The 12,082-nt window shown below is 38.8% G+C and overlaps 1 protein-coding gene across 3 annotated transcripts in view; it reads left to right on the top strand.

Moving 5' to 3' along the window:
* MND1 (meiotic nuclear divisions 1) overlaps positions 1 to 11,742 on the top strand; it is a 66,075-nt gene extending 54,333 nt beyond the window's left edge. For all 3 annotated transcript variants that reach the window (XM_042982676.1, XM_042982677.1, XM_015538386.2), the window contains exons 7-8: positions 2,812 to 2,856; positions 11,490 to 11,742. In XM_042982676.1, the coding sequence (XP_042838610.1) occupies positions 2,812 to 2,856; positions 11,490 to 11,596 (152 nt within the window). In that variant the 3' untranslated portion in view covers positions 11,597 to 11,742. The remainder of the gene's footprint in view (positions 1 to 2,811; positions 2,857 to 11,489) is intronic.
* Positions 11,743 to 12,082: the final 340 nt, after the last annotated feature.

The raw sequence follows: 12,082 nt of genomic DNA, 5'->3' as shown, positions 1-12,082 counted from the left end.
TTACTGTTTATTTCTTTTTGAAACAGAGACAGCATGAGCAGGGGAGGGGCAGAGAGAGAGGGAGACAGAATCTGAAGCAAGCTCCAGGCTCTGAGCTGTCAGCACAGAGCCCCATGTGGCGCTCGAACTCACCAACTGCGAAATCATGATCTGAGGCGAAGTCGGACGCTTAACTGACTGAGCCACCCAGGTGCCCCTAAACCCAACTGATTTTTAACAAGGATGCCAAGACCATTCAGTCAGGAAAGAATAGTATTTTCAACTAATGGTGCTAGGCACAACTGGTTATCTACATGTAAATGAATCCATCTGGACTCCCATCTCAGACCATATACAAAAACTAACAGATCAAAGACCTAAATGTAAGAAACTATAAAACTCTTAGTAGCAAACATAAGTGTGTATCTCTGTATTCTTGGATTAGGCAGCAGTTTCTTGGACAGGGCACCAAAGCTCAAACAACCAAATTAAAAATAGATCAATTTGACTTCATCAAAATTAACAACTTTTGTGTATCAAAATACCTTAACAAGAAAGCTAAAAGAGGGACTCCTGGATGGCTCATTTGGTTAAGCATCTGACTCTTTTAAATTTTTTTTTTTTTTAACGTTTATTTATTTTTGAGACAGAGAGAGACAGAGCATGAACAGGGGAGGAGCAGAGAGAGAGGGAGACACAGAATCTGAAACAGGCTCCAGGCTCTGAAGCTGTCAGCACAGAGCCCGACGCGGGGCTCGAACTCACGGACCGTGAGATCATGACCTGAGCCGAAGTCAGACGCTTAACCGACCGAGCCACCCAGGCGCCCCTAAGCATCTGACTCTTGATTTTGGCTCAGGTCATGATTCCAGAGCTGTGGGATCCAGCCCCACCCCCAGCCCCAGGGCTCTGCACTGGGTATGGAGTCTGCTTAAGATTCTTTTTACCCCTCTGTCTTTCCCCCAAATGTGCTTTCTCTCTCTCTCTCTCTCTCTCTCTCTCTCTCTCTCTCTCTCTCTCTCCCTCTCCCTCTCTCCCTCTCTCTCTCTCTAAAAAATGAAAATGAGGGGTGCCTGGGTGGCTCAGTCGGTTAAGCGGCCGACTTCGGCTCAGGTCATGATCTCGCGGTCCATGAGTTCAAGTCCCGCGTCAGGCTCTGTGCCGACAGCTCAGAACCTGGAGCCGGTTTCAGATTCTGTGTCTCCCTCTCTCTGACCCTCCCCCATTCATGCTCTGTCTCTCTCTGTCTCAAAAATAAATAAACATTAAAAAAAAAAATTAAAAAAAATGAAAATGAAAATTTAAAAAAAGGTGAAAAGAAAATCTACAGAAATATTTACAAATCTTGTATCTGACAAGTGTCCAATATCCAAAATGTATATATGCATTTTTTTTTAAAAATTACAACTGAACAATTAAAAAAAAATTAGAAATGGGCAAAGGATTCATTTTTTCAAGGAAAATATACAGATGGTCAATAAACATTTAAAAAGGTTCTCAACATCATTCGTTATTAGGGAAATGCAAATCAAAACCAAAATGAGATACTACTTCACCATGCTTTGGATGGCTATAATAAAAAAAATGGACACTGGGTGTTATATGTAAGTAATGAATCACTAAATTCTACTCCTGAAACTAATATTACACTATTTATGTTAACTAACTAAAAATCTAAATAAAAACTTGAAACATAAAAAAAAACTGGAAAATAATGATGGTTTTACAACCCTGTGAATATTTTAAAACCTACTGAATTGTACGCTTTAATATGGTGAGTTCTGTAGTATAAAAATTATTTTTCAATAAATAAATGTCATCATAATAAATAATATTTATGCTCAGTTGATCATGGAATTGTTACGTGCTGTGTAGATTAACTTGAAAGACATAGATACAGATACATTTAATAGCAAGATGTATAAATATAAATTAAATATTTCCTCCTCTGCGGCTACTGTATGACTTAAATTTTTTTAAGGTCAGGTTTATTGTGATCTAATATATATAATCTAAAATTCTTGTTAAACTCAAATTATTTTATCCTCTTGATGCTGTAAACTGAGAAATACATCTCACTTAAACTTATGTTATCTTTAAAGGAACAAGTAGAGGGGCGCCTGGGTGGTTCAGTCGGTTAAGCGTCCGACTTCAGCTCAGGTCACGATCTCACGGTCCGTGGGTTCGAGCCCCGCGTCGGGCTCTGGGCTGATGGCTCAGAGCCTGGAGCCTGCTTCTGATTCTGTGTCTCCCTCTCTCTCTGCCCCTCCCCTGTTCATGCTCTGTCTCTCTCTGTCTCAAAAATAAATAAACGTTAAAGGAACAAGTAGAATAATAATGGACATTTATGAAAAGGAAATTGTTTACATTCATGACTCAGTGATTCAAACTAATTGTTTACAGTCATGGCTATTCATGACTAATATAATTGCAGCTATCTAAAATTTCTTTGGGGAGTTGAGCAGATTTGTGGGATATGATATGTCACAATTTGAGCTTTCTTTTTTTTTTTCCAACGTGGTTTTTTTTTTTTTGGACAGAGAGAGACAGAGCATGAACGGGGGAGGGGCAGAGAGAGAGGGAGACACAGAATCGGAAACAGGCTCCAGGCTCCGAGCCATCAGCCCAGAGCCTGACGCGGGGCTCGAACTCACGACCGTGAGATCGTGACCTGGCTGAAGTCGGACGCTTAACCGACTGCGCCACCCAGGCGCCCCTGTCACAATTTGAGCTTTTTACATAGAGTTTTATTTGTATAAACTTTTACTCATGTAAAAAATGAATCTGTAAGTAGATGAAGATGATGATTCACATATATATACTTTTTTTCAGGTCAAGCAAATCAAGTAGCCAAAGAAGCCGCTAACAGATGGACTGGTATGTATTATGGCACCGATAAGCTATAGTTAAACTTTCTCCACACTTACTATGATGACATGCAGAAGCAATTGTGCCTAGTTCTGTTCAAGAAGAGACATTTTCAGGGGCGCCTGGGTGGCGCAGTCGGTTAAGCGTCCAACTTCAGCCAGGTCACGATCTCGCGGTCTGTGAGTTCGAGCCCCGCGTCAGGCTCTGGGCTGATGGCTCAGAGCCTGGAGCCTGCTTCCGATTCTGTGTCTCCCTCTCTCTCTGCCCCTCCCCCATTCATGCTCTGTCTCTCTCTATCTCAAAAATAAATAAATAAACGTTAAAAAAAAAAAAAAGACATTTTCAGAACTGTATGTATTGTTTTTATATATTCAATCATTTTGTTTTCTTAAGGTTATTTTTTTTAAATCTTATCATGAATCATTTTCAAACGTACAACATATTTTTGTAAAACCAATGATTGCTTGGAGTTTAACTTTTGTGTAATTTTTCCTAGATAAGCCATTTGGGCTAATCACTTAACCTTCCTTATATTAATGCAAGATACTTTAAGAGTTTCATGGAATCTGAAAGATTTGTCTTCTTGCTAATGATAATAATAGCTAACATTTGTTGAGGGCTGACTATAAGCCAGGCATTGTAAAGAGTATCTGTGGTGCATTCTCATTTTCTCTCTGCAACAATCTTGTGAGGTAAATAGGATTATCATTCCTAATTTTAGAGATGGAACTGAAGCCCACAGTGACACAGATGCTAGGCAATGGAACAGGAATTAGAATACAGCTTTTCTGATCCAGAATCCGAGCTCTTAACCCACTACATGATACTATCTTCTCTGTATACCTGCTTTCATATAAATGCCTCATTAACCCATTTGCCAAAGGATGTATCCTCTGGTCTACACTAGAGACATTCTAAGAAATGGGAATTAATAAGGCATTTTCTCTATGTCTTAAAGTTTAGAAGAAAGTTCATAAATAATGATTGTTGTCATTTATATACAGGTATGATTAGTATTGTTAAAACCTGTCTACAAATTAACACTGAAGTTTTTCCAGTATTATAATGTAATGGTAATTGAATTTTACCATCCTGTTATAAGAGTTTATAATGCCTTCACATGTACTACTCATGCTTATTCTGTTTCTGTGGGAGAGTATGGGTAAGATTGTATTGATGCAGAGATCCAGAAAATTTAAAGTGACTGCTTTGAGTCAAAGGTGATTACTCACTGGGTGTACAAAGATTTGCACGAGGTTTCCTGACTCCATGTCCAGGCCTCTGTATGTCACAAAATGTTTCAGAATCACTCTTCCTGGGGTGCCTGGGTAGCTCAGTCGGTTAAGCATCCGACTTTGGCTTGAGTCATAATCTACCTGTTCGCGAGTTGGAGCCCTGCATCAGGCCCTGTGCTGACAGCTCAGAGCCTGGAGCCTGCTTTGGATTCTGTGTCTCCTTCTCTCTCTCTCGGTCCCTCTCCTGTGTGCGTGAGTGCATGCTCTCTCCCTCTCTCTCTCTCCAAAATAAATAAACATAAAATTTCTTAATAATAATAATAAAAAAAAGAATCACTCTTGCTAGGGGTGTCTGGGTGACTTAGTCGGTTAAGCATCTGCCTTCAGCTCAGGTCATGATCTCACGGTTCGTGGGTTCAGGCCCCACGTTGGGCTCTCTGCTGTCAGCGCAGGGCCCACTTGGGATCCTTTGTCTCTCTCTGCCCATTCCCTGCTTGCACTCTCCCTCTCTCTCAGAAAATAAATAAACATTTAAAAAAAAATTTTTTTTTTTTTAATTTTTTTTTTTAACGTTTATTTATTTTTGAGACAGAGAGAGACAGAGCATGAACGGGGGAGGGTCAGAGAGAGAGGGAGACACAGAATCTGAAACAGGCTCCAGGCTCTGAGCAGTCAGCCCAGAGCCCGACGCGGGGCTCGAACTCACGTACCGTGAGATCGTGACCTGAGCCGAAGTCGGACGCTTAACCGACTGAGCCACCCAGGCGCCCCTAAAAAAAATTTTTTAAAGCACTCTTCCATGTCTATTTTAGAATTAAGTAGATTGATAAAATCAGTGTAATTGGCTCCTATAAAATTGCAATCTTGGGGCGCCTGGGTGGCTCAGTCGGTTGAGCGTCCGACTTCAGCTCAGGTCATGATCTCGCGGTCTGTGAGTTCGAGCCCCGCGTCAGGCTCTGGGCTGATGGCTCGGAGCCTGGAGCCTGCTTCCAATTCTGTGTCTCCCTCCCTCTCTGCCCCTCCCCTGTTCATGCTCTGTCTCTCTGTCTCAAAAATAAAATTGCAATCTTATTTATTACAAAAGTAATACATTTCATAAATAATGTAATGCTTTAGTGATAAGGAAAGAAGAGGGTAAAAACAGCAAGCTCCCATTAAAGAAAAGAGAAGAATGAAATGTATGTCCAGTAAGTATAAATAAATAATAAATACAGTGATATCATATGGATTTGAGAAATACAAAATTTTGAGTGAGAAAAAAAGGCAAGTGGATTAAAAATAAGACAAGAGTCACAAAGTGATTTCTCCCAATAGTTCTCAGCAAAACAGCTCAGTAAGCAGCAGGAACATGCAGCCTGTGTGCATGGTGGGAAGAACTTGACTTTTGCAAGGAATCCAGATTGTGTTCCTTATTTTTGCTGTATGACTTATTGAACTTCTCTGAACCTGCTTCTTCATTGTAGATTATATGTACTTTACATTTTGAGAGGATTAAATAAAAAGTTTGTAAGCCCTTTAGCACAACATTAGACATAGAGATGAACAAATACTCCCCTTTTCCCATTCTCTTAAAAAATGCTTTTATTTTCCACTTGATCACAAACTTCCAGTTATGATGAGAAAAAGGAACAATTTGAACAACTTCTTTTTCCCCTAACGTTATTAGCTTAGAAAGAACCTGAAACTTTTTTTTAATGGTTATTTATTTTTGAGAGAGACAGAGACAGAGTGCGAACAGGGGAGGAGCAGAGAGAGAGGGAGACACAGAATCTGAAGCGGGCTCCAGGCTCTGAGCTGTCAGCACAGAGCTGGACATGGGGCTCGAACTCACAAACCATGAGATCAAGACCTGAGCTGAAGGCGGATGCTTTACGAAGGTGAAGGCAGACGCTTAACCGACTGAAACACCCAGATACCCAAACCTAAAACTTTTAAAATCATATAGGAAGGTATTTTTAGCACAGCAGAAACAGCTGTTAGGAACCATGTTTCCATCTGAAGTTACAATTTTCTCCTTCCAACAGAAAAGTGTTATGATAAGAATATGGAGTTAAAACAACTTGCACCTCAGAAAATCAACCTGTCTTCAAAACAAGCAAAAAGAAAACATCTTTAATACTTATAACCAGAGATTGTCCTGTAATTATTAGTTAAGGTTTGGTTTTCCTTTTTCCTAAAAAGGTCCTTAAAATGTATCTAGAATAGAGGATGTTTACTGTTCAGTAATTTAGTATTTCAGTTTTATAAAATGAGAGATTACTTTAGGATATAAATGTAATAGAAATATCACATCTAAATGATTTATGGCATTACATATACTTTAAATGTGATTTAACAAATTTTATAAAACCTTCATAATTAACATACTGAAGTTATGACTGTGTGTGAGAGGCATCTTAGTGAATGGCGGGGGGGATAGATGTTGTGAGATCATAAACAGAGTCATGCATGCTATTGCCATCCTGTTTCTATATATATACTGGGTATACCACCATAGAAATTAACAGAAATTCTACTAGTCTTGGGGCTCTTTCTTTAAGACACACATACACACACCTATTTTCTTTTATCCATTTATAAAAATTTCTACATAACAGGAAAATTATTTGACAGGAAATCAGTTGTTAAGATTTTAGGTGACGTTGTCTTGAAGGTAGACATCCAGCAGCCCGAGATATGTTCTTCATCAGTCTTTTTGAATTGGTCCATCAAGCATTGTGGCTGGGCTTTTATATGTTCTTTTGTTTGTTTTAATCTTTGGAGGTTTAATTGCTTCTTCGCCTTTTGGCTAAGATCAAGTGTAATCTTTGGAAGTTTATAATAAAATGGTTTCTTGCTCTCATGCGAACCCACACCTCCTTCGTACAAAGCCTGTAGTCTTACTGTGGTGAGTTCTTTCTTTCTGTCCTGATCCAGGTTTGAAGTTGCAGTGTTGTATCTGTTCTCTCATTTCCTGGAAATCTTTCTGTGCTTTTGGAGCCTGTTCTGGGTGCTGTGCACATAATACTTGATCTTTTCTCTTTAACATACGTAACACTTTGGGATTATTTAGTAATAAATTGATTTTTCTCTCTCTAATCTTGTGTCAGCTTGAAGGCATAGGCTCTTTACATTATCAAGTACCTGTAATACACTTAATCCCTGTTTTATGTAGCAGTGGGTCCTATGTAAGTATTTGACTGTGATTGACAAGAATGGATGGTGATGCAGACACTAGTAAAACTAAACAGATCATTCTGGAGTGCCTCATGTTATTAGAAGTCTCTCTTAGGTCCTCATGAAAACTAAAGATTAGTTTTAAATTGTTACATAAAGATTCATTTTTTAATTTCTGTTGTTATTCGATTATACTTTAATTGAAAGAATTGGGGATATTTCATTAATGTTATTCTATTTGATGTAGTAGTATTCACTTAGAAACAAACTTCATTCCAAACATTTAGTTATCATTATTTGATACTTGGAATTAAACTTCCTAAAACACTATTTTTAAAGGTGATCAAACTGCAGGTATTAATTTATTAAGGGTAACATAAAATATAGTCCTACCTGACAGATATTGCAGGTTCGGTTCCAGAACACTGCAATGAAGTGAATAGTATAACAAAGTAAGTCAAATGAATTTTTTTCCCCACTACATACAAAAGTTACGTGTATTAAGTGTGCAATGGCATTATGTCTAAAAAAACAATGTACTTACCTTACTTTAAAAATACTTTATTGCTGAGGCGCCTGGCTGGCTTAGTCAGGTGAGCATATGACTCTTAGTTTTGGCTCAGGTCTTGATCTTGCGGTTGCATGAGTTCAGGCCGCGCATCAGGCTCTGTGCTGGTGACCTGGAGCCTGCCTGGGATTCTCTCTCTCTCCCTCTCTCTACCCCTTCCCCACTCACACAGTCTCTCTCTCAAATAAAATAAAATAAAACTTAAAAAAAATTTTATTGCTAAGAAATGCTAACTATCATCTGAGCTTTCAGCGAGTTGTAATCTTTGCTGGTGGAGGGGCTTGCTTCCATGCTGATGGCCGCTGACTGATCAGGGCGGCGACTGCTGGAGGTCAGGGTGGCTGCAGCACTTTCTTAAAATAAGACAACAATGAAGTTTGCCACATTGATTGACTCTTCCTTTCATGAATTATTTCCCTATAGCGTGTGATGCTGTTTGCTAGCATTTTATCCACAATAGAACTTCTTTCAAAATTGGAGTCCCTTCTCTCAAACCCTGCTGCTGCTTTATCAGTTAAGTTTGTGTAACATTCTAAATCCTTTATTGGTCATTTCAACAATCTTCACAGCACTTTCTCCAGTAATAGATTCCATCTCAAGAAATCGCATTCTTTGCTCATCCATGAGAAGTAATTCCTCATCTGTTGAAGTTTCATCATGAGACCGCAGCAATTTAGTCACATCTTCAGGCTCCACTTCTACTTCTAATTCTCTCCCTATTCCCACCACATCTGTAGCTACTTCCTCCCCTGAAGTCTTGAACCTCTCAAAGTCATCCTTGAGAGTTGGAACCAACTTTTTCCAAACTTTTGTTAATGTTGATATTTTGACTTTTTTCCATGCATCATGGATGTTCTTAATGGCATCTAGAATGGTGAATCCTTTCCAGAGGTTTTTAATTTACTTTGTTCAGATTCATCGGAGGAATGACGGTCTATGGCAGCTATAGCCTTCTGCAGTGTATTTCTTAAAAAAGAAGACTTGAAAGTCAAAACTACTCCTTGATCCATGGGCCACATAATGGATGTCGTGTTAGCAGGTATGAAAACAACATTAATCTCCTACATCTCCATCAGAGTTCTTGGGTGACCAGGTGTGTTACCAATGAGCAGTAATATTTTGAAAGGAATCCTTTATTCTGTGCAGTAGGTCTCAAAAGCGGGCTTAAAATATTCAGCAAACCATGTTGTAAACAGATGTGCTGCTGTCACCCAGACTTTCTTTCATTTATAGAGCACAGACAGGGTAGATTTAACCGAGTTCTTAAGGGCTCTAGGATTAGGGGAATGGTAAATGAGCACAGACTTCAGCTTAAAGTCACCAGCTGCATTTGCCCCCAGCAAGAGAGTCATCCTGTTCTTTGAAGCTTTGAACCCAGGCACTGACTTCTCCTCTCTAGCTACGGAAGTCCCAGATGGCATCTTCTTTCAGTAGAAGGCTGTTTGGTCTGCATTGAAGGTGTAGCCACCTTCATGAATTATCTTAGCTGGATCTCCTGGGTAACTTGCTGCAGCTTCTGTATCAACACTTGCTGCTTCCTCTTGCACTTTCATGTGATGGAGATGGCTTCTTTCCTTAAGCCTCATGAACCAACCTCTGCTACCTTCAAACTCTTGCTGCAACTTCCTCACCTCTCTCAGCCTTCACAGGAATGAGGAGAGTTAGGGCCTTGCTCTGGCTTAGGCTCTGGCTTAAAGGGAATGTTGTGGCTTTTTTTGACCTTCTGTCCAGACCATTCACACTTTCTCCACATCAGCAATGAAGCTGTTTCACTTTCTTAATCATTTGTGTGTTCATCAGAGTAGCAGTTATAATTTCTTTCAAGAACTCTTTGCACTCACGACTTGGCTGTCTGGCACAAGGGGCCGAGTTTTCAGCCTGTTTTTGGCTTTTGACACCCCTTCCTCATGAAACTTAATCATTTCCAGCTTTTGATTTAAAATGAGGGATGTGCAACCCTTCCTTTCACTTGAACACTTAGATGACATTGTAGGGTTTATTCATTGGCCTAATTTCAGTAATGTATGTCAGAAAAATAGGGAGGTCTGAGGAGAGGAGAGAGATGGGGGAACAGCCAGTTGGTGGGACCATCAGAACATACAAAATATTTAATTTCGCTGTCTCATATGGGTACAGTTTGTGGCACCCCAAAGCAATTACAATAGTAACATCAAAGATCAGTGCTCACAGATCACCATAACAAATATAATAATACTAATGAAAAAGTTTCAAGTATGTGAAAATTAGCCAAAATGTGACATAATAAATATCTGAAGTGAGCAAATGCTGTTGGAAGAATGGTGCTCATAGACTTGCTAACATACAGTTGCCACACACCTTCAGTATGTAAAAAACGCACTGTCTGCAAAGTACAATAAAATGAGGTGAGCCTGTGCTTCAGGCTGGGTGGCTTAAACAAATGAAATTTATTTTGTCACACTTGTGGAGGCTGGAAGGCCAAAATCGAGGTGTTAGCTGGTTTGATTTCTTCCGAGGTGTCTTTGGCTTGTAGGTGGCCATCTTCCTGTGTCTTCACATGGTCTTTGCTGTGCATACTCATGATATCAGTGTATCTACATTTCCTTTTCTCATCAGGACACCGAGCAGATTGGATTAGGGCCCACCTTAACAAGCTCGTTTTAACTTAATCATCTCTTTGAAGACCCAGGTTCTATTCTTAGGTACTGGATTCTAGGACTACAATTAATTTGAATATGAATTTGGAGGAGGTGACACAATTCAGCCTGTGACACTCCAGAGGAACCTTCTAACCCTTCATTATCACTATCAATACAGCACTTAACATTTTGTCAAATATTCTGAACCAGAAAACTTCGCACCATCATTTCTTTATAAAACATGTTCATTGTAAAGGTGGTGTGTATACGTTAGAGAAAATGTGTGAAAAAAACACACAGAAACCTCACAATCACCCCGTTCTCCAAGTGCAGGCACTGTGAGCCTGTTGGTATTACCCTGCTTCCCTCACTGCCTGAGCGGAGATGCCCTTCCAAAAGTTTAGATATTTAGATTGCTTTTATGCTTTCTTTTATTACACTGCTGTAAAGATTAACCATAAATCTTTGTACACAATTTATTTTGTTTCCTTGGGATAAATTCTTTTAAGTAAATATAACACTTTTTTTCTAGCGGCAAAATGCATTTAAATCCCACCTAGAGGACAATAAGGCTACATCTATTCCTACCTTCGTCTAAAAATAGGCAAACTACCTTCTGTTCTCTTCACCCATTCTCCCTCACGCTGGACTGATTATCTGGAAACCATTATTATTTGTGGGGAAGGGAAAAAGGTCTGGAGAGAATGTGTACCCTCTGGGAACAGGAGCAACTGTAATTCGCGAGGTAACAGAGTCCCAGCCTGTGCTGTGGAAATGTGGAAGAGACACCATTGTTAGCCTTTCCCTGTTTTTGGATTATTCTTAATGCAGGTAGTCTTTTTGCTGGCAACTAACTTGCTGAATGTTTAAATATGCGATTTGGTTACTTAAAATACTAATTATTTTCTTCTGAAATTAATTGCCATGACTTTTGAAAGTACAGCAAAATTCTTATGTTGATACTTCTGAAAGTAATAGAAGTAACAAAAAAGAATATAATTATATTTGAAATGTTTTATGATTATGTTTTCAATTCTTAAAAGTATTTCTCGATTTTCTTTATAGATAATATATTTGCAATAAAATCTTGGGCGAAAAGAAAATTTGGTTTGGAAGAAAATAAAATTGATAAAAATTTTGGAATTCCAGAAGACTTTGACTACATAGACTAAAATGTTCGATGTTGGGAAAGGATCTGTGTACTTGTGAATATGTGACTTTTAAAAATATTATCCAACTAAATGTACTGAATTGCCATTTACCTATAACTGTGTTGATCATTTTGTTGATTTTAAATAAAGTATAATGTGGAGATGTTTTTCACTCTTTTTGATCTATCAAAAGCACAATTATAACCATATTCCCAAGTGGTCATCAAAGTAGGTTTGTGCAAACAAAATCATCCACTTAAGTTGGGTTTACAGATGATTTTTTTAGAGATCAAATACATCATGACATGACAACATTTTTAAATTTCATTCAAATATTAAATATTGACAACTAAGGGTACCTTTGAAGGTTCTACCACCGACATACATGGACACATTAATGCTTGGAAATAACCTTTAAAACTTTAATGAGTGGTTTACTATTTTTCATTACTTGGTGGAAAATGCATGTGATTGATTTTCAGTGTGAGTCTCAGTATACTGCATCAT

Source organism: Panthera tigris, chromosome B1 (assembly GCF_018350195.1).
Source record: "Panthera tigris isolate Pti1 chromosome B1, P.tigris_Pti1_mat1.1, whole genome shotgun sequence".
Lineage (NCBI taxonomy): Eukaryota > Metazoa > Chordata > Mammalia > Carnivora > Felidae > Panthera > Panthera tigris.
The sequence above is the reverse complement of the archived record's forward strand: the minus strand, read 5'-3'. Positions and strand labels throughout refer to the sequence as shown.